Source organism: Thermothielavioides terrestris, chromosome 3, assembly GCF_000226115.1.
Source record: "Thermothielavioides terrestris NRRL 8126 chromosome 3, complete sequence".
NCBI lineage: Eukaryota > Fungi > Ascomycota > Sordariomycetes > Sordariales > Chaetomiaceae > Thermothielavioides > Thermothielavioides terrestris.
In genome coordinates this window covers 3,293,782-3,314,990 of record NC_016459.1, presented here as the reverse complement: position 1 = coordinate 3,314,990, position 21,209 = coordinate 3,293,782, and the positions used below count along the sequence as shown (strand labels likewise).

General features: G+C 59.2%; 8 protein-coding genes across 8 annotated transcripts; 5 read left to right on the top strand and 3 right to left on the bottom strand.

Moving 5' to 3' along the window:
* Positions 1–392: 392 nt before the first annotated feature.
* Positions 393–867, bottom strand: THITE_2052051 (uncharacterized protein; the record flags this gene model as incomplete). The annotated part of the gene is made up of 2 exons (XM_003654496.1): positions 393–641; positions 673–867. Coding segments are annotated over 2 exons (444 nt in total), but the record flags the coding sequence as incomplete, so codon positions are not given.
* A 763-nt stretch (positions 868–1,630) lies between these two features.
* On the top strand, positions 1,631–3,439 carry THITE_2079100 (uncharacterized protein; the record flags this gene model as incomplete). Its single annotated transcript, XM_003654495.1, has 2 exons — positions 1,631–2,631; positions 2,770–3,439. The coding sequence occupies 2 exons, from the start codon at positions 1,631–1,633 to the stop codon at positions 3,203–3,205; spliced, it is 1,437 nt and encodes a 478-aa protein (XP_003654543.1). The 3' UTR covers positions 3,206–3,439.
* A 2,007-nt stretch (positions 3,440–5,446) lies between these two features.
* THITE_2117632 (uncharacterized protein) lies at positions 5,447–8,015 on the bottom strand. Its single transcript, XM_003654494.1, has 4 exons — positions 7,865–8,015; positions 7,529–7,746; positions 7,398–7,470; positions 5,447–7,339 (listed from the first exon to the last, which is right to left on the bottom strand). The coding sequence occupies exons 2-4, from the start codon at positions 7,570–7,572 to the stop codon at positions 5,786–5,788; spliced, it is 1,671 nt and encodes a 556-aa protein (XP_003654542.1). The 5' UTR covers positions 7,573–7,746; positions 7,865–8,015; the 3' UTR covers positions 5,447–5,785.
* A 150-nt stretch (positions 8,016–8,165) lies between these two features.
* Positions 8,166–9,353, top strand: THITE_2117631 (uncharacterized protein). Its single transcript, XM_003654493.1, has one exon. It carries the CDS (start codon positions 8,327–8,329, stop codon positions 9,257–9,259), a length of 933 nt encoding a protein of 310 aa, XP_003654541.1. The 5' UTR covers positions 8,166–8,326; the 3' UTR covers positions 9,260–9,353.
* Positions 9,354–10,941: 1,588 nt separating this feature from the next.
* Positions 10,942–11,565, top strand: THITE_2030084 (uncharacterized protein; the record flags this gene model as incomplete). Its single annotated transcript, XM_003654492.1, has 1 exon — positions 10,942–11,565. A coding segment is annotated over one exon (624 nt), but the record flags the coding sequence as incomplete, so codon positions are not given.
* Positions 11,566–13,191: 1,626 nt separating this feature from the next.
* THITE_2089697 (uncharacterized protein) lies at positions 13,192–15,102 on the top strand (the record flags this gene model as incomplete). The annotated part of the gene is made up of 2 exons (XM_003654491.1): positions 13,192–14,694; positions 14,764–15,102. The coding sequence occupies 2 exons, from the start codon at positions 13,192–13,194 to the stop codon at positions 15,100–15,102; spliced, it is 1,842 nt and encodes a 613-aa protein (XP_003654539.1).
* An 878-nt stretch (positions 15,103–15,980) lies between these two features.
* On the top strand, positions 15,981–18,221 carry THITE_2031992 (uncharacterized protein; the record flags this gene model as incomplete). The annotated part of the gene is made up of 2 exons (XM_003654490.1): positions 15,981–18,053; positions 18,168–18,221. Coding segments are annotated over 2 exons (2,127 nt in total), but the record flags the coding sequence as incomplete, so codon positions are not given.
* A 500-nt stretch (positions 18,222–18,721) lies between these two features.
* Positions 18,722–20,920, bottom strand: THITE_2089695 (uncharacterized protein; the record flags this gene model as incomplete). Its single annotated transcript, XM_003654489.1, has 4 exons — positions 18,722–20,116; positions 20,337–20,400; positions 20,460–20,822; positions 20,883–20,920. The coding sequence occupies 4 exons, from the start codon at positions 20,918–20,920 to the stop codon at positions 18,722–18,724; spliced, it is 1,860 nt and encodes a 619-aa protein (XP_003654537.1).
* Between the last annotated feature and the right edge of the window lie 289 nt (positions 20,921–21,209).

Below are 21,209 nucleotides of genomic sequence, written 5' to 3'. Positions count from 1 at the left end.
GTAAACCGGAAACAGCACCTGCAACACCCACCATCTTCTGCATTGGGACGAGCGAACGCCACACGTATTCCTCCCAATAAACGGATAGCCTTTTCGGCGTGGCTTGCAGTTCTGGCTTGGAATAAAGACGACTGGATGCATGACGAGGCCGGAACCCCGCACGTTCTCCCTTCCTGTTGTTTGTTTGCCTTCGATGGCCAGGGATGACACGTGCAGGCTCGGGGAGTTCCTTCGCCTCGCGTCGTCTCAAAGACCGATCGGAACCCCCGAACCCGGGATACCACCGCATTTGTCCCTGATCGTCGCTGCAAGCAACACAACGTGGCGCAGGTTGAGACCTGGGATCAAAGCTGTCCAACAATTCCGCTTCCGCCCGGGTTCCGGAAGCAGCCTCAACAAGGACACTCTCGACGGACCATGGAGCCATCCAGGATGAACACAATCGCCCAGCCAGTTGAGTATCTCCTCTCCGGCATTTCGTCGACATCGGCCATTATCACACGCTTTATCCGCTCCGTCCGCGTGGCCCACGCCGATCTCGCGGCGGTTACGCGCGATCTATCGGACCTACGGCTGTTGCTCGAGCTGATCAGAGATGAACCCGGCATTCCGTTGGTGCTCCAAGCGCAGGTTCTCCCGGTCTTAGAGAGTTGCGGAAATACCTTGATCCACATCGACACCGTCCTGTCGCGATGCCCCGATGCTGCAAGATGGGTCGACGCTGGGAGGACGGAAATCGCCAAATGCCGAGAGAGCCTGGGCATATTTCGCGAAGCATTCTCTCTGGCCCTGGAAGTGGCGGGCTTGTATTGACTCCCATTCCTCCCCTATGACAGATCCACGAGCTTGCATCGCGAGTGTATTGACATGCAATGCAAATAGGACCGGCTCCAAAGGCACCTCTCCCGAAGCCGACGCTTCCAAACAGCATCTTGCAAACGAAGTGAAGAAATTAAGGGAAAAGGCACGATCGGTGCAGCATGGCGGCCGGGACACCGAATCGGTGCTATCCCTCTATCTCGAAGCCGTGTTGAATTGTGCACAACCACAGCAAAGCCCGCTACAAGCGCCCAACGGTCATGGGGACGAAAGAGTTAACACATCTCCCACCCAACAAGACCCGAGTTCTCCGCGGGAGACTGGGGCGGTCCCATCCGAACGAGAGAACCGAGCCTCAGAGCCATCACCGCAGACCGGGTTGGGAAGGTTGGGAAGACAGCCTCCAGCTACTGGGTCTTTCTATCCCTCCAGAATTATTACTTTGCCGCATTGGACGGAAGAACTATCGCTCAGCCGCATCGAAGAAAACCGGAGGCCGTCACCTGGGCTCCCGGAATCACCCACCCTCCCAGCAACCGAGGCTCAGCGTTCTCCATTGCCTCAGCGGTCCCTGCCCCCGCCACTCATCCAACCAGCCTGGAAAGTTAGTGGCTCTCTTTCGGCGAGATCTGAGCCGCCGACTGAAGCTCGTCACGAGCCTGACTCTCCCGCGCAGCCTCTCGAGCCCTGGCTCGAGCACCCCCCCGACTTCCGGGAATCCGCCCCTCAGCAGCACTCTCGGGTGGCGTCGTTCGGCTCTTCCGGGTCAGGCCGCAGCAGCAGCGGATCTATTCAACGCTCCATGTTCAATATGAGCCCGGTTTCCGCCCACGACTCCGGTTCTGCGAGCCCGATCGCGGGCCCCGTCCCCTTCCCGCCGTTCCCCTCTTCTCCGCCGCCCGAGTACCGCCGTACGTGGATCAATCCCCCGACATCCGCGGCTGCGTTTCCCGTACCTGTACCATCCAGGCAAACTCCGCACGAGACCCAGATCCAAATTACTCCCAAGAGGCACTTGACGGACAAGAGCAAGGCTTCAGAGGTACTGCACATCGACATCTCGCCCAGTGCTAGTTACGTTGCCACCAAGCACAGCAACAAAATCATCAAGATCTGGTCCATCCCCAGGAACGCTCTGCACGGGACCATCAAAATCACGTCATACGTGCAGCCCCGAGTGCGGTCCCGCGAGTACTTCATCCGCAGCCACGCCATCTTGTCCGAGAACTCCACCCTTATCGGCATCACCACCCACTTCGGCCTCACACTGGAGATCTACAACTTTGCCAAGGGCGGGACCGGCGCAAAGAAAGTCCAGGTCATCGAGGAAGCGCACCGCTGGGCAGCCAGCCAGCGGGACGCCTTCCACGACGACTACGCCGGGCTGGCCGTCTACCGCCCGAAGCTCGATCGCATCGACCGCTTTTTCCTCGTTCGGCACCCCAGCGCCAAGACGCCCTTCCGTGAAGATCCCAACCACTCGATCGAGCTGCTCAAAGCCGGCCTCCCCTTCCTCCCCAAATTCCCCGAGCTCGCCTACAGCACCGACTCCCCCTTTCTCATCGCAGCAGCCGGTCCGCGACCGGGCGACCCCCCACGACCCAACTCCACCATCCTCATCGCCTGGCAGGTGAAGCCCGTCTCCGACAGCAAGCTCAGTTCCCAAACACCCGACCTCCCGGACGAAGAGCGCCACAAGCCCTACCGCGTGTGCGTGCCCAACTACCCGGCTCTGCAGACCGCTCTGCCAGCGTGCCTCGCCTCGCACGGCAGCACGGCAGTCTCGATCTGGATCCCCGCCAGCACCCCGCCGTCGTCATCCTCATCACCACCCCCACCACCCCCACCAGCACCAGCAGCATCATCAACCTCCTCCCCCGACCCAACCCCATCCCCCTTCGCCCCCAGCAGACCAAAACCGCCTCACCACCGGCCGCACGCCTCCCTCAGCACCCCCCCGTCCGCCCGGCTCCCGCCCCAGCCGCAGCGCCTGGTACTAACCTGGCACCTTCCGACCAACACGACGCGGCTGCTGGCGATCCCGGCGGGGGCGCAGGCGTGCGTGTCGCCGGACTGCCGGCGGCTGGCGTACAGCGACGCGGCGGCGGGGCAGTTCGTGGTGGTGGACCTGGCGGCGGGGGCGGAGGTGTGGCGGTGGCCGGACGCGGCGCGGGCCGAGGGGTTCGCGTCGTTCGGGCAGCTGGAGAACCTGCGGGGCGTCACGGTGTTTGAGTTCTCCAGCGACGGCGGGATGCTGGTTGTCGGGGATGTGCATGGCGCCGTGGGGGTGTATGAGATTGGGGAGGTCGGCGGCAGGGTGGAGTTGGGCGTTGGGACGGAGGTGGCGTGGGCGGATGTTCTGGAGCAGAGGGCGGGCTTTATTTGAGAGGGAGGGGGATGGCGGGCGAGGAGGGGGAGGGAAAGGTATGGGAAGGAAGGTTCGGGGTGTTGTTGCGTTGTTCAAGGGGGTTTGTCATGGCGTGGCTGAGCAAGTGTTTGGCTTTTTGTTCCTGTTTATTTGATGGGGCGCTCTGTATGCACGTTGGCTTCAGTTCCCTGACTGAAGTTGCCCTTCCGATGCAGAATTCAGATGCTGCCTGTTCATCTGCTCGTATTATCCAGGAGAATTGGAGACTGGGGGCGTCCATGTTGCTTGCTTCTCGCGGTTTATAGCTAAAGAGGTCCCGCCAAGACTAATTTCGGAGACTGCCGCTTATAAGTATTTACAATCGCCACGGGGTAAGCGGGGCCACGACGACTTCGAGCAATATCAACAACGAACAATCGCAAGGACTCGTCGCAACAACTTCATACAACTTCACGAAACCTCAACCAAATCGAAAAAAAAGAAAACCAAGATAACCCACACCTTAACTATAACCCCGATCCTAACTATAACCCGAACCCTAACCAGTGGGGGGCTAGCGCCGCCCCCCGTACCCCCGGCGAACTAACCCGTAGCTAACCCGTGGCGATAGTGCAAACCCCTTGGCGGTCTTGGCGGGGTACTGACGCTGTAAAAACATTGCCGACAATTGGCCGAAATTAGTCTTGGCGGGACCTCTTTAAGATCCAGCAGCATAAAAAGCATACAAAGACGCTGAGTAGCACGCAAGTGGAACACGGAGACACAGGGAAGAACCGGCAGTATCATTTGCCTACTGCTGTGTATGCCAGAAAACCCAAGTATACAGCCCACCAAGCCCGTCCAGTCTCGCCGCTGCGTTGGGCAGGCAGCAGAACCTGCCGCCAAAGACAGCATGAAACAGGTCGCCTGGTCCGCAGGCTGTCTGGATTCCCATGTTTTCTCCCCTGAGAAAAAAAAATTTTTTTTTTTTTTTTTTTTTCTGTTTTTCTGGTTTTTTGCTTTAAGTTTTTGTGTTTTGTTGTGCCATCGCCACCTCGGCCCAAGCGTCCCCACCTCTCGCCCGCTGGCAAGCAACCAGTCCGGAGCAGAGCGCGAAATCGATGTCGAGGGGGTACCCAAGAGCAGAACTGGCGATGAGAGCACGGAATTATCGCAGAGCTTGCCGAGACACTGGCAGTGTCGGGCTCCAAAATTGGTCGTTGCCGTCGCCATCCGTGGCGGTTGTCGTGTCAAACTCCAAACCGCAGACCGGTGTACCCGCCCGTCCGCCGGGCGAAGGCTAAGACGGGAGATGAGACACCGGGGCTGCTGAAGTAGGATCATCCGTCCAGTCGTCCGTGCGAGATTCCATCCAAGAAGGGTAGGATCTCTGCATGGTGAGCCAGTCCGTGGCCGCCCACTGCGAAATCGGCCCAACAACCACCTCCAACCTCAAGTTACTCCCATCCACGGATGCCGACCACGCCGAACACCCTCCGTATCCATCCATGGCATCCTCCAAAACACGAGTCCGCCCGCCTCCTCTATTCACCAGCCGTTCCTCCATCTTTTTAAGCTAGGCATAGCCTAACCGATTCATGCGGCCCACCAACGCGGGCCTGCACCCCTCATCCGTCCGAACGAGCCACTCCCAATACAGTGAGGCCTCCTTTTCCCTTCCCTCTCTGCGCCGTGCCAACGAGTTGATGACGAATAAACGCCCTGCGCACCAGCACCAGGAAAGCAGAGAAGAACAGTGACCTGTCCGCGCCCCGTCTTCCCCGTCCGTCCCTGCGCCGCCCAACAAAAGAAGCAGAAAGGACAATAAAAACAGAATGGCCGCTGATCGAGAGAACCAAGCAGCCATGTCAAGCAGGAACGCCCAAGAATAAACGCCGTGTATATGAAGCCGCGCCTCTTCCCAGACTCCCCTGAACCCATATTTGCGAGGAGAACCCAGCCGTTCACCAAAGGCTTCCCCGAGACCCAGCCCACGCCAACTCCGGCCGCCGTTTCGTTCCTGCCATAGACATTGTGGGGAAGAGGTAAGAAAGGGGTCCTAGAGACGCTCGGGCACGCCTATCCGAAGTATCGCCGCAGAATGGCGTTGGTAACGCGGTCGATAAGCGAGCAGTGGCCGAGCGAAGGCAACGTCGACGGCATCCACAAAGGAAAATCGGAAAATTCTGAGTCCAGGTCCGTCTATCGCATTCATGTCGAGCGAAGAAAGGTATGCCGGTGGTATCGTGGAGAAGAGATAATTACGTCAGTAAGGAGGCGAGGAGCACCGTGGAATATTATGTGTGATACAACCGACGACATCGCTGAGGTGTGCCATGACTTCCAAGAATTGGATATCATCGCCGATCGCTGAATCGCCAGATAGAAAATCTTTCCGTGACGTGGGAAACGGTCCCAGGAATTCGCGCGTTTAGTCGGAGCCGAAGAGACTGGAGAGGCCGGGGCTGAGCCTTGTGTCGGGAGAAAGGGTCGCCAGGGAGGGATGGTGCGCAGAAAAGAGAAACCCAATATGTACAAGCCGAATATGCGCCGGGAAACATGACCTCATACTCATAGCATTAACCCGCCGAACGCCGGTAGAAGATGCGGAGGAGGAAGTTATTGTTGCTGAAGAGCTGGGACTGGTTGGGCCTGCCCTTGCGGGCGGCCGCCACGTTGACCACCGTAGCTCTGGCGCCCTCCCTGGCCCTGGTAGCCGCGACCGCGGCCACCACGATGTCCACCGGACGGCCCGCGGTTGCCTTGATAGCCTCCGCGACCTTGCGGGCCGGAGGGACCCGAGCCATTCTGACGACTGCTCTGGCCTTGCCAATCACCCTGGGCAGGAGGTGCAAGGCGAGGCTGCGAAGCTTGGGATTGAGACTGTGCCGGTGGGTTTTGCGGTTGCCCCTGCTGCTGCTGCTGTTGCTGCTGCTGCTGCTGCTGCTGCTGCGGCTGCGGCTGCGGCTGCTGGATTGCAGCAGGCTTGAAGTTCGAGATGGGACGAGGAATGCTCTCGGGGTTCTCGTACACATAGAGACTCCGGTCGATGGTCTGAGGGATGGGCTGAATCTCGGTGCCCAGGTCGCGCTCGATGTTGTAGAGATTGAACCGATCATCCCAATTGATCAGGTTGATAGCCAAACCGAGATGGCCGTACCGGCCGGAACGACCAATCCGGTGAAGGTAGGTTTCGGCGTTCTTGGGGAAGTCAAAGTTGATGACGACGTTCACAGCCTGGATGTCGATACCACGGGTCAGGAGATCGGAGCACACCAGGTTGCGGCAAGCACCGTTGCGGAAGTCGTGGAAAACGCGATTGCGCGCTTGCTGAGCCATCTTGGCGTGGCTGTAGAAGCACGAATAGCCGAGCTCGGTGATCTTCTTGGCGAGAAGCTCGACGCGGTTGGTTGAGTTGCAGAAGATGATGGACTGATTGATCTGCAGCTTGGAGAAGAGCGTGTTGAGACAGTGGACCTTCTGCTTCTCTTCGACGTAGGCATAGTACTGCGTGATGCCGCGTAGCGTGAGCTCGTCCATGAGGTTGATCTCGTAGGGGCTGACCATGTTCTTGTCCGAGAAGTCCTTGACCGAGAGAGGGAAAGTGGCAGAGAACAGCATGACCTGGCGGTCCTTGGGATGGAACTGCAGCAGCTGCTCGATGACAGGGGTGAACTCGACGGACAGGAGCTTGTCCGCTTCATCCATGATGAACATGGGGCATTCGCTAAGATCGGCCACCTGCTTGCTAGCCAAATCGAGGATTCTGCCCGGGGTCCCGACCACAATATGGACGGGATCCTGAAGCCGGACAATGTCATCGCGAAGGCCAGTGCCACCAGTGGTGACCATGACGTTGATGCCTAGGTTTTTTCCGAGGGTCTTGCAGACCTGGGAGGTCTGCATCGCCAACTCGCGGGTGGGGACGAGGATGAGACACTGGATCTTGGAAACCTTGGGGTTGATCTTCTCGAGCGCAGGGATGACGAACGCGGCAGTCTTGCCGGTGCCGTTCTTGGCGCGAGCAAGGATGTCGCGGCCGGTGAGAGCTACCGGTATGCTCTCTTCTTGAATCGGCGAGGGCTTTTCGAAACCGGCCTCGAAGATGCCCATGAGCAGATCCCGCTTGAGCCCGAAGTCTTCGAAGTCCAGGCCCTTGGTGTTGGTCACATCCTGTGGCCCCGCCGGGTTAGAAACACTTGGTGACCAACAACGAGATGGTGCCACCGACCTCGGTCTGTTGCCTTGTATCCTTGGCCGGGATCCTGAGATTCTTCTTCCAGTCGTCTGAGCCCGAGCCATCACTGTCTGGTCAGCTCGCTCCAAAGCAGGTGGTGGGCGAGTCGCGGATATGCAACCAACTTCAAAGTGGAGGCTTTGAGCTTGTCAACGAGACTGTCTGTCATTGTGACCGGTTGTGGTGATTCGAAGCCGAGTCAAGCGGGGTGCAGAGCTGAGAGGGCGTCAGGTGCCGTGAATCGGAGGAGATTGCTTCTTGTCGGAATCGGTGGTAAGGATCCTCTCTCTCTCTCGAGTTGCAGCGACGGTAGGAACTGCCGTTTCTAGGCGGAATCGGCGTACTACACCCGTCGAGTCATCAGCACGGCGGCCAACAACGATTTCTCTTGGAAGGCACGGTATTCCAATAAAGGCGACGAGTCGCTCGACTTGCGCTGGCCGAAGCGGGACTTGACTCACCTCGATCGTGAAGGGTGAGAAAACAGAAGAAGAGCGTGGGTCTTTTCTTCGTTGTGATCAGGAATCGGTTCGGTCCTCTTGTGCAGTCATCAGGTTCTTGTTTTGTTGAAGTGGCGGGGGCACTCGAGGCAGCAGGGCTGAACGATCTTTGGTCTTTCTCGCTCGAAAAGTTGCCGGAGTTGCGATTGGGACTGGGGGTTCTTGTCACGTGGCTGGCCCAATCAGCGCCACATGGACCCTGCGGGGGGTGGCGTGCTGCCAGTGCAAGACGGATGGCTTGGCGGCTGCTGGGGCTGCCAAGCCGCCTGCGGAGAGCAAGCACGCAGCTGTCAAGCTCCCAGGACGACGTCAATTCCATCTCCCGTCGGCACCGGTCTGCCATTGCCGCGTCTTGCCGTCGAATGATCACCGGCACCGCCATGGTGTCGGGCTTTCCAAGCATGATTGAGCCGATCTGAAACGATGCTGCTCAAGACACCCACAGCTGCCCTTCAATCGTGCAGCCCCTCTGTTGCCGCACTCTGTTCCGCGACTCTGTTCCCGCCGGCAAGCAGATTGCAGCATCGCCGGGTCGGCGCCGTTGCCCCGGCCCGCCCAGGGCAGCGTCGATCCTATGCTTCCGTACATGACGGGCAACGCGTCAAGCGCGACAAGCACGATTCCAGCGATCCGCCGCGGTGGCCGACGTCGGCGCATCCGACCCCCTACGAGATTTTCGGGCTGGCGCGGAATGCTCCCTATAGCAAAGCTCGGTACTTCCAGCTTGCCAAGCTCTACCACCCCGACCGCCACCATCATACTTCCGGCGATGGCATCTCCCACGTGACGAAGCTCGAGCGCTACCGCCTTGTGGTGGCGGCCAACGAACTTCTCAGTAACCCACAAAAGAAGCGCATGTACGACCTCTACGGATTCGGTTGGGAGAACCAAGCCGACTCCCAGTCCCGACATCGCGAGGCTGATCGAGCGTGGCGGCAACAGCCAGGGAACGCCAGCATGAACGCGACATGGGAGGATTGGGAGCGCTGGTACCGGGAGCGGGATGGCAGCGGTGGCAGTGGCGAGAAGCAGGAGCAGATATTTACATCGAACCTCGCGTTCATGGCCATCATCTCGACGTTCTTGATCATTGGCACGTGGGGCCAGATGACAAGGGCCGGCGCGAACTCGGTGACCCTGCTCGAGATGCGGGACCAGCAGCATGTTGCCCTCAGCAACGAGCTACGGGAGCGCCGGAACCAGAGGGCAGGACTGGACCGGGAGGCCAGGGTCGAGAGCTTCCTCCGGCAACGAGAGCTGGAGAGGTGGGCATATGATCCGCCTGGACATGGCCTTCCAGCAACCGCACACGAAGAAAACGAGACCCTGGACAAACCAAGCCGGCTCCGCAGCTAGCTGTCGCCCGCGCCTTCGCAGGCACTGGCAAACCAAGACCCCACCTCATTTGCACGGGGAAAGGCGCCCACTGCGGTTTCAAGCCCACAAGAGTCCATTTCAGCATGTCCGCCGCTTCGTCCACATAGATCAAGCCCACGGAAAGAGCGGGAGCCCGCTCGGGGGGTGATCCAGAGAATCGCAGGGCCATGTCCGTCTCCGGATGGAATGAGAGCCAGGCCGCATTGGAAGAGGAGGCGTGGGATGGCCCAATTGAGAATCCGGGAGGTACCTGTTGCGGCAGTGAAGAGGAGTACGGAATACAGTTCCTACCTACCATAGCCAACGGACCGTTCTTGGAAACACAAGCAGAACTTGTGCAGCGCAGACTCACTCGCAACAGCCTGCTCAACACAAGCAACAAGTTTAGTGTCTCACATACGCCGCTAGAGCATTTCAACACAATGTGCTGGGTTCACTGATTCATTATTCCGTACTCCGTGGAGTGGGGAGAAGTTTGTCGAGAGCGGGGGAGCAAACAAAAAGAAAAAGTGAACCAGCTGGAAAAATTGTGGCTTTCGGAGGGAGCGGATCATCAACCCCACACCTCCACTTCCGATTGGCCAGGATCAGCCCAATTAGCTCCACTTCCAGAACCTCCAGTGTGTAAGTGAGTGTGCGAAGGGAGGATCTCAGGCTCTCAGCTCAAGGTATCTTGCTCAACTGTCAAGCAATGTCAGTGTCTAATGATTGGCTGCATCGTCATTTATGGTTGGAAAGTCACGAATGAGCCCAAAGATGCGGCCGGGACTTCTAATTCGCAATGGTAATTTGACCCTTCTCGGTAGCGCTGTGATGCCGTGAGCGGTGCGAATTGTGAGTACTTGATTATAGAGGCCTGGATGATGGATAAGGCACCCTGGATTGGACTCTTGGCAGAAGGGGTGAGTCAGGAAGGTGTGGTTTGTTGATCCCTTTGACTCTGATAAGTCAATAAACAATGTGATGCTGGGCAGGCTTGTCAATCAGCAGCTGAAGCAGCTTGGTGGTTCGCCTTGGCTGGCTTAAATCGAGGACTAGGCAAGCTTCGCGAAGCATGTAGTAGACTAGGTTTCTGAGGCGTCAGTGATGCCCGAAACAATCTACTTAAATGATCAAGAAGTCATCCGCTGAAGGGCAACAACCGTTGGTCAACCGGGCTGAGAGCCCACCTCGGGGTGACCTTTCCATCAGCATCTGGGCAAGAATACTGCAGAATCTAGATAAACACAATCATGTGCCCTCAGTGCACTCCCATTTTCGTCCCAAGTTCCCCAAGGCTGCACACGCGTCATCTGCGCAGACCAGCCAAACACCGAGTTTAACGCGCCGAGGCGCGGTCCTTCCAGGAAAGATTCTTGAAGCTCTTCTCTCCCAGCCACTTCGCACTCCTTCTCTTCTGACTTCTGCAATCGCTTCTTCTCTCGCTTCTTCTCTTCTTCCACTTCCCATTCTGACTGCGAAAGCAACAACCACAACAACACAGCGACCACATCTTCCCGTTCTCCTTCGCCTACATTGCGCTTCTTCCTTTCACACTCCATTCAGCCATATTCTCGTTCTATCTGCGATCAATCATGTCTCAACAGGAGGAGCAGCAGGTTCCCGACCCAGTCGGTCAAGGAACCGGCCAGCTTCTGGCGCAAGCCAGCGCACTGCCTGGTCAGCAGCTGCAGCAGGCCCGCTTCCCACACTTCAATCGCTTCCCAACTGAGATACAGGGATTAATCTTCACCGAGGCAATTGGCAAGCCCAACATCCACGTGGTCAGGGCAATCCGCCGCGTCGATCACCACCTTGGGACCTGGCACCTGGACTTTGCTCCAGTCCCGAAGAGGGAGGACAAGTCGGGCTTTCGCGGACTCATCAACATCGCGGCAGTCAGCCAAGTGGCACATGGCGCTGTGCATCTTGCCACGCTGAGGGACGGGACCCGACTGCCTTTCAAGGCCCTAGTCGCTTACACCGATCACAAGGAAGATCTCGTGGTGGTGGACATGCCGAACTCCACATCGCCCGTATTTGGCTACTTTCATGGTGTCAATCAGATCCTCAACCCCGCGGGAGGCCTGTTCAACTCGAACAACCTGGCAGCGAAGTTCTCGAACATCCAGAAGGTTGCACTGAAGTACAGCCAGCGACATCACACGGCACACAGCATCAGGGCCAACTTCCGGTGCCCCAGAGTCACCGACGAGCACGTCAAACATCAGCAATGGCACATGTGCCCGGAGGAAGTGTGCGGCTTCCTCAACTGCTTTCCCAGCCTTCGCGAGTTCTACATCGTCTACGAGAAGCCCCGCTGCAAGTTCACCCAAGAGTACATCGGCGTGTATATCAAAAACTTCTACACCCGTAAGTCTGCGCCTCGAAACCCCATGGACCCGCGAATCAATGCCGCGACCAACCACCCACCCACTCATTTCCTCCCCTCCTCTCCCCCCATTTTCCCACCTCCCTTCCGTCGCAAGCTGTTTGGAAGACACGAAAAGCCCGACCTGACCACTTCCCAGTTCCTGCGACTTCTCCGCTCCGGCGCAGCCTCGCCCAGTTCCACGCGGCCGACCACTCGTACATCGAAGTACACCCGCGTCTGATGTTCCTGGTCGTGCCCGCCAGCCGCACTGTCGACAATGCGGCCGACAACATGGACGGCTACGGCCAGGCCGACGTAGCCGGCGACAACGACCTGGACCAGCCCGCCGCCGCCACCGCCGCCGACCAGCCCGCTGCTCCCGCCGCCGCCGCCGCCGCCACCGCCAACGGCGGCAGCGGCAGCGGCAGCAGCGGCAGCGGCAGCAGCGGCAGCGGCAGCAGCGGCAGCGGCAGCAGCGCGCAGCTCACCATCCGGCCGATGGTGATCCCGGACCTGGCCGACGTGCTGCCGACGCTGCTGCACGACCTGCGCACGCACTACCTCGTGCGCGACGCGGACCCGGCCCTGCCGGCCTACGCGCGCGAGGCCTGGCGCGTGAGCTACCGGCTCGGCCTTGCCGCGCGCCAGGCCCTCGTGTGCAAGGTCCTCGTCGTCGCCCGCGACGAGGACAAGGTCGGCTGGCCCGCCGAGGGGGAGGAGGCCCGCGTCGTCAGGGAGTACCTGGCTGGTGTCTGAGCTGGGTGCGGGCCGGTGTCGATGGGGGGATGGTGGGGAGAGGGGTTGGTCGTCCTTGGGGAGTTCTTGGCGTTTTGTTCTTTGTTTGCGTGCACTGCTTTTTTTTTCTCTTTTTTTTTCTTTTTTTTTTTTTTTCTTTTCCCTTTTTCTTCAGGAGGCTCGTGCTTAGCATTGGCGTTGGTGGACCGGTCTGACCCAGTCGGGAGTGTTCTGGGTGCGGTCAGCTTGGGCTTCGGATGGTCACCGACCCTTGAGCTTCCGCATGGATGCGCGGCGGTGTCATGTGGGCGTTATGGGCTGCTGTGTTTGAGGAAGAGCTGCTACACTGTTCTTGCAAGAGAGAACAACAGCCTTTCGCAATGCCAATTATGCCGACCTGTGATTCGCAAGCCTGAGTCATAGATTCGTCTGACTACATCAGTTCGAGTTGCACAATGAAAAACATGCCAAAAAGCACATTGAAGGGAGCTTTTTGTTCTGACTGAATCAAGTCTCGATGAAATCTGTTGCTGTGGGTTGGCGCTCGGGACGGTGCACAAGCTGGTTGTTGACACTCGAAGTTCTGAACTGTTCGACTTGGGGACAAGGGAACGACGCAACAAAAAGATTCAGTTATGCTTTGTAACGGTCACCGGCAACGGAACTATAAAAGCCTTCACCCTGTTCCCGTCCCATTCCGTTTCGCTGCCATCGCATCCACTTCCGTGCTAGCCACCAAACGACCACTAGTCGACAAAAACCCCTGAGATAATTCTTACGCTACGGACTGGAAGCAGAAACGACAGCCCCACATCACGGCACGATGGCGAGGCAATTCCATCAATTCCAGAAGCTCCCGCTTGACATCCAGGAGAGGATCTGGGAGATGAGTTTTCTGAACCCTTCCCCCTGCGTGCAGGCGCTTGGACTGTATGTTCTCCCTGCAAAAGTGCATCAAGTTGCGAGGGAGGTAGAGCAAGGCTTGAAAGAATTGATGGGTTGGTCATTTGAGCGGGCCCATGAAGAGGTGGGACATGATTGGGAAACCTTCGTGAAGGAGGGGGGCAAGCTACTGGGCTGGTCAGACGAGCTGGTTGAAGAGCTTTTGACAGGTGATCGCAAGGTGAGATTCTTGCTGCCTGAGCAGGCTTTGTTCAAAAGCTCTCCGTATTACCACATGCTAGCGGCTTCGCGGACGTGCGAAGCTGCGCGGATGGCAATGTGCCGAGTGCTTCAGAGACGGCTCGATAGCCAACACATCGAGCAGCAGCAGTTAGTCAAGTTGGTGAAGCATAGGGCCACACCGCAAGGAGCGAGAACCCTCTCCACGATCCCGACCGTGATGGCGCAGCTTACCGAGGAGGACAAAAAGAGGGTCGTGTGCCCTAATCTGGCCATGGGCTGCTACGGACGCCGCGGAGGCTATCCGGTGTTCCTGAACCCGACTGTCGACGTTCTCTGGGTCGATTGTCCCTTCGAGTCCACCGACATTCCACAGGAGTACGGCTGGCCGGCGACCCGTTTGTCAGGTCTGCTAAGGACAGCTGGCTTCTACGACCATCATCTCATCGCGGTCCAGCGCCTTGCGGTGGAGTTTTCGGATCCTAAGCACCGCAAGGTGTGTTCTCGCTGCGACACGCTCCGGTCCAGCCGCAAGCATTGGGAGGAGTTTCGCGACAGCTGGCACAACCGCGATCCCTCCAAGCAACGGGTGGTTTGTCTGCTCTGCAATGTCCTCGACGGGCCCGAATTTACCGACCTCTCCGAAAATCAAAAGCACGAGGTCAGGAACCTCCTCAAGCTGAGCGTGGTTAGGCGCTCTGTCAAGTGGCATTACACTGATGCCCCTGACGGAGGGGTGCGTGTACACGCTGACCTGAGCCCCGAGCGCCGGAAGCGAGTGTTGGAGACGGGGGAGGTCAAAACTTCGATCACACATCATTTTGGCCGCATTCCCGACCCGGAAGGCTTTGTCAGGCTTTATCCATTGCTTGCCAGAGCTGCGGAAGCACTTGAACGTGCTTATTATGAGTTCTGGGACTTCCTGGATGAAGATGACAGTTGGGACCATGAGGACCCATCGACCTTCCCGCTTTTTTTCAGGGCTTGCCCGCGCCACTTTGGGGATGATCTTCTGGCCTGCTTCAACGATAGCCAGTGCTATGGGTCCATTGAGCGAGGGTTCCATTCAGAGAACTATGACGCCTCCGGGTCCCCAATCTGCTACGCCAATCTCGATGCCCAAGACCAAGGCGTCGACTGCCGGGACCTGCTGCACAGCCGCAGGTGGTGCTCGAACACCGAGGCCGTAGCGTCCTTCTGGCCCGTGAGCACGCCCAATCTCCGGATCCTGTACGTCATTGACCGGGAGATCAAGCTCAAACCCGGGGCCTAGATCCCCGCTGGCACGACCGTCTTCCAGGGAAATGGCTGCGTGTATGCCGAGGTGCCGGAGCCGGCCGATCGAGCCCTCGAGGACGGCGGTGAGGACGCCGTCTGGCAGTACCCCCGAGCTCGCCCTTGGGGCGCCACAGCGTTCGACTTTGCCAGGTATGCGCACGAGCACATGAAGCACCGACAGTCCCGGCTTCGGAGGCACCGCATCAGCATCGAGTATGACCCAGAGCGCTTGATCGAGGAACTTACGGAGACGCACGACACCGATTACTTTCGCGCAATCCACGAGGGAAAAGTCCCGGAGTGCAGAGTCCTGGCTATCGTGGAACAGAACTAAAGGAAAGAAAGCGCTGGTTGACCGTGTGGACGTGGGTACTTAAGTGGCAGCGAGGCAAAGTTTGGTGCGTTGCCTCGGTTTGTCCTAGGTAAGATTCACTTTTCCAGCATCGATAGACAACCCATAACAACCCATCATAGACATCAGATTGTAGCATCAATCTCAGTTTATTTTATCCTTGTTATTATGTGACAGGTACCACCTGGTGTCATTCCGTCGCCCGCATCACCTGCTGTGCGACCAGCCCGCGGTTCTCCGGATCCCCGGAAGGAAATGCTCAGAGCGAGAGGTGTACACACCCCGACAGCATCCCATGGCAGAGCATCCCATGGCAGCTACCATGCGATCAGTGCTGCTCTAGAATACCCCTCTCTCCCAAGGCACCGAGCCCATCATATCTGTCTCTTGTTTACCCAGTTCGTTTCCGAGATCTCAGGATCAACGCAGTTGCCTAGCCTTCTTAGCCTTCTAGAAATACATAAAACAGACCAGCGGGCACCCAAAAAGGACAGCCCGCATCAGGAAGCCACGATATTTGCAGATAGGTAGGTCGCGCACCTTTGTCCACTTGCAACTCAGTCCCAGAAGCTCACTGCATGCCAAGACATGCAGTCAAGGGGTTGCGCGCTCAGGGGGTCCGCATTGCACGGTCCCGCTAATTACCGTATCCAGAAATAGAGTAAACAAACAATTGGACACCAAGGGCTCGGGGCGCGTGGGGCGTGGGGTTGCTGCCTGCGCTGCCTGCCGGAACACCAAAAGCAATTCATTGGCTTCCGACTTCTCTGTCCATGTCCCTTCAATTCTTTCCGTGTTTACCTCTGAACATTCAACAACCCAATCGCGTCAAACTCCGGACATTGTGCAACACCATGGAAGACGATGGTGCAGATCTTCCAATCGCGCTGCGGCGCACGCGGCGGAGCCTGACGACCCAGTCCGCGAAACAAACCTCGTCATGCGCCTCACCAGCGCGGCCCGGGCCAGAAGAAGACTTGGCGGTGCGCACGCCCAAGTCTCGAAAGCGACGCGTCAGGTTCTCGGACCCGGGCCCGGAGGCTGCCCACACGCCAGACGGAGCCTCAGGGACTGGCCTGACGCCTATGGTTCGCCGCGCTCGTCTTTCCAGCGGCAGCGGCCGGAAATCGCGGCGTCATTCCACCCCGGCCCAGTTTCTGCAGCATTCAAGCGGCAGCGGAATTCCGGACCTGGACGCGGACGGCTCTCCCTTTAGCGGCGAAGTCCGGTTCCTCCCTCTTCGCCAGGTCCTGGACGGCCGGGTCAAGCGCCGCATCCGGCGCAACGGTCTCAGCGAAGAGATGAACAACATCTCGGCCGAGAGGAGGCGGCAGGCGCGGGAAGCCCGGGCTGAGATCGAGCGTCTAAAAGCAGAACTAGCGGAGAAGGACGACGAGATCGCGAGGCTGCACGACGAGACGGTGGTGCTGGACACGGACCGTGTCTGGGACTTGGAGCAACAGGTTGCCGCGCTCAAGCGGGAGCTGGCCAGTCGCTCAAGTGCGCAGCAAATCCCAAGTAGCTCAGCCCAAGAGTGGACCAGGGCAGCGCGCGATCCATTTGCTGACGACTTCATGGACCTGGATGTTGAGGACGACGCGGAAGACTTCGGCGAGGCAACAAGGGCTGAGCTCTTCTGCAGTACGCCCACGAGGAGGATGCGTGGGTCCTTTCCGACGCCTCCATCAACCAGCCCTCCCCCGCCAGAGCCGCAGACTCCCTGCCGGCGCTCTGCCGCGTCCCGCCCAGATGTTGGCATCCAAGCCTCGCTTCCAGACCCCGAGAAACAGCATCTCATCGAGGAGCTCGAGTCACTCCAGCTCGAGATCACCAAGCTAACAGCTTCGCTGGAGTCCTACGCGGCTCTGGCATCTCGGCTATCAAGCACTTTAGCTCCCTTCTCTACCAAAGAAGCACCCCAGGAAGAGCCGTCACCGCCGCACTCGGATATTGAAACACGCCTTACTGGCGTGTTGCAGACCCTCTCCGACCGTACCGCGGCGCTTGCGGAGCTCGACTCATCTCTCAAAACCCTCGGCTTCAAAGGATCGGACGCCTTCGAGGTGATCGAGTCGCTCCGCGCCAGTTTCCGCGCCGCGCGGCTCGAGCTCGAGTACCTCACTCCCGGCGAGCTAACCCTCCCCTTAACCGGCGCCGGCGCCGAGGTGCTCGACCTGGTTCTCGCGCGCCTGCGCGACCTCGCCCGGAAGAACCGCGAAGCAGACGACTGCATCGACGAGTACCACGCGATCGAGCAGTCGCTGCGGCAGCAGCTCGGCGCGCGCGTGGACGCGATGGACAAGCTAGGCGAGCAGCTCGCGGCCGCCGAGCGCGAGGGCCGGGACAAGGACGCGCGCATCGCCGAGCTCGAGCTCGGGCTCGACCGGCTCAAGGGCGCCGTGCGCACCTACACGCGCGACATCGCGGAGCTGGAGTCGCTCGTTGAGCGCATGGACGCCGAGCGCGGCGAGGCGCAGGCCGAGCACCGGCGCGCGACCGCCGACCTCGAGGCGAGGCTTGCCGCCGCGCTGGAGCAGATCGCGGCGCTGCAGTCGCAGCTGGCCGCCCTCGCAGCAAGCCACGCGTCGGCCGTCGCCGCGCACAAGGCGGAGCTGGCGGCGCTGTCGCGGGCGCAGGGCGCCGCGCTCGCGCAGCGCGACGCGCGCGTGGCGCAGCTGCGCGCCGAGGTCGACCGCCTCGGTGCCTCGCTGCGCGCGGCGCACGAGGCGGTGCACAAGCTGCGGGTGGAGAACGCGCGGCTGGTCAAGGAGAAGACCGAGGCCGGGCGGCTGGCGGATGAGGAGCGGCGGAGGGCGAAGGAACTGGTGGACGGGATGAGGGCCGAGCTGGAACGGGTGGCGCGTATGAGCGAGGGGTTCTTCTTGGAGGGTGCGGGTCCGGGAGAAGGGGGCGGTTCTGCGGTGGCGCCGCAGGTTGAGACGGGCGATGGGGAGGGTGGAAAGACACCGGCGAGGCTGAACGCCGGGTTAGGGGCAACAACTGGTGGTTTGTTGGCCGGGGATCTGGTCAGGTCGGGAAGGGGAAAGAAGAGGAGGAGGTATGACAGCGGCTTGGGGCTCTTGGATGAGGAAGAGGTTGAAGGGGACGCGGAAAGCGATGTTCGGAAATCTAGCGACAGCGCTGTTTGTTGAGGCGATATCTTGGGCAATGCTTGCATACCATCCGTCAGTCTTTCCATTTCTTTCATGTTGTTCCTTTGTCACACAGACCAAAGTTGGGTAGCAGAGCTGCATATGGCATCGTCCCGGATTTCATAAGCTAGCAGTTAGCATCTCCAAGTCTCTCCCGTTCACGAACCCCTCTCTAATATAGAAAATGCTCTGGCGCGTCAGAGGGGAAGGAAGGGGGAATGGTCTCGGTTACCATTTCTAAGCGTCATAATATACGTAGGATCAATGTGAGTACATAAATTCTTGCGCTTCGCGGCTTGCTGTGTTTGTTCTTTCGGACTTTGCGTTGCAAGACTTGCTTATGTTTGCTGTTGATTAGCTGCCTGTCTAAAGCTGTACAGAGCCCACGATGGCCACGGTGCGTGTATACACACCCCCTAACCTTTCCAACTACACGGAAACGGCGGCCTTCAGACTACTCCGCGTGGCCCAGCCAGATCGGACCACTGCACGTGGACAACTGGGCGGATGTCGAAGCCCGCTGCCGTGCACCGCGTCCGGCGCAGCAGTGCCTTTGCTGCACCCGGCCCCTGCATCTCAGATGCATGCCACTCCATCCAGCTTGCTAGCGCACTCCGCACCGCCAGCCTCAGATCCTGGCCCCATAGCCGCCGATCCTGCACCTTGAAGAGGCGTTCAAGCTGACGCCGGTCTGACAAAGGCACAAACACCGCGCGGTCCTCCCCCAGCAAGCCAAACAACCCCGATGCCCTGGCGTCGGCAGCCGTCAAGTCCAACTCCACCTCAAGCAGCACCACGTCCACCTGTGGTCTCCCTCCGGCCCCCAACCGACTGCCATCCAGCTTGCTATCGGCACTAATCCACGACATGGCCGACTCCATCCAGTGCCAGGCTCTCACACTGATTCCTACCCCTGCCCCCTGGCGTGGTCCCCCGCCTCGTTCTCCTCCTCCACACCCAGGAAGCATCAGAGGCAGATGCTCTCGCAACTGCTCCCAGATGGCCCTGTGTTCCGTGCCGATATCACAGTCTACCAGCAGCGTGTCCGTCCGTGGGTCAATCCATGCCTGATCCCAACCCGGCGGGCACCGCCGCTGAGCTCGCTGATGGCACGGATACCGATGGGAGGCTGTCCCTGTTCCGTCCCCTTCATTGCTGCTGCCGCTGCTGCTGCTGTCGCTGCTGCCATTTTCATGGCCCTTGCCATTACCGCTCGCAATGCCACTGGTCCTCCCCATGGTGGTGCTCGTGCTTGCGTCGCTGCCAGGGCCAGTTCCAGTGAGGCATGAGAGCACCGGCCGGCGGCGGGCGAGCGCAACCGCGCGGGATTCGCGGCTGATCTGGGTGAGGAGCGTCGGGCGGGAGAGGGTGGCCCGTATGAGCTTGGAGCAGGGACAAGGCTTGGAAGGGAAGGAGGAGCATGGCTGGCTGTGCTGTTCGCGGTGGCGCTGGGCCCCAGGTGGCTTGTTCTCCTCGTTCAGCTCGGGCTTCGGGCCGCGGTCTGCAGTGGAGCGCGCGTGCTTGGGATTGGCGCTGGCGTCGTCGTTGGATCCCGCGTCCGGCGGGTCGGAGTGTGCGATAGATTGCGCCGCGGTGTGTTGCTGCGCATGCTTGTGCAGGATCACCAGCATGCTGAGCGGGATGATGCGGCGGGGGAGGCAGAATTCCCAAATGCGGAGGCGCAGTTCCGGGGGTAGTCGGCGGAAGTGATGGAATGTTGTGGTTTCTGGAGCATGATGGAATGGAGGGGGAGCGCTCGTGCTGTCTTCGCTCATCTCGGGGCAGGGCGGAGGGAGGCGAATGACGCTTATGGGAGTTGTTGTGCGCAGCCCAGCACGCCGAGACTGGCACAGTTTCTCAGTGAACCAAGGTGTGGCTATCAATGGAATACCAAAACAGGCAAGAGAACACACGGAAGGAACGAGCGAAAGGAACAGTGAAGAACGGAAAGAACGAATAAAGCGTTGGATCAGCCTGCAGACCAATCCTCGAACTGGCCTCTCCCGGTAGCCCCAGTAAGATTCAAGAAGCCACTCCGAGTCTCTCGGTGTCCTTCGTGTTCACGCTGCTCATCCGAGAGCCCGCCGCGACTGGCGCAACGTACTTGCTCCAGCGTGGCGAGTGCGGCCTTGGTTCCGCGGTGGTCAGTCTGCTCCTGCAACAGCGCGACTTTAGTCCTTACCTTACCTATGTGGTCTAGGTGCAAGGGGTGGAGTTCTGGTTGCTCGGCCGTGGATGCGCCTTCCCTCCCCGCGCGCTGCGTGTTCTCGGGTGTTACGCTTCTCGGCGTCCAGTGCCTTGACGTGCAGGGTGCTGTGCCTTTTCCTTGTCCATCGCGGCAACGGCTTCGCTTCTCTGCATTTTGCTTGTTCCGCCTTCAGAGCCGCGCTCATCTCCGTCTTCTCGACCTCGAGGCGCGACGGGTTGGCCTTCTTATTAAACAGCTGGTCAGCGGCGTCGGCAGCCTTGAACAGGGCCGCTTCAACCTTCAGCTCCAATTCATTCGTGTTCTCATCTGCTGGCGCCCGTTTCTTCTCGGTCAAAGTAACCCTGGTCTTTGGGGATTCCGTGAAGGCCTCCAAAGTGCGGCCTTTCCAATCAATTCAAGACTCTTCAAGACTCTTCTCCAACAGCTCGACCAAGACCATCGTGTGCGCCTCTTTCTCCCGAGCGAGCGAATCTTGGGTCAATTTAAAGGGCCTCTTGCAGGGCGGCGAACCACGACTGAAAGGCGAATTCCCTGTCCAACGCAACGTAGCGGACAGCGCCCGCTTCGCTTGTTGCAGTGATTTGTGACTGTCTCCTTCTTTCCCGGCAGGGCAGCCAGGTAGGCATTCAGGACTGGGGATGGTGGCTTGCAGCTGCTGCTGGTTCAGCCTTAGTAGCCGGGAACTCGCTCGTGTCCATGCTGGCGGTTACATTCTGAGATTCGGCTTG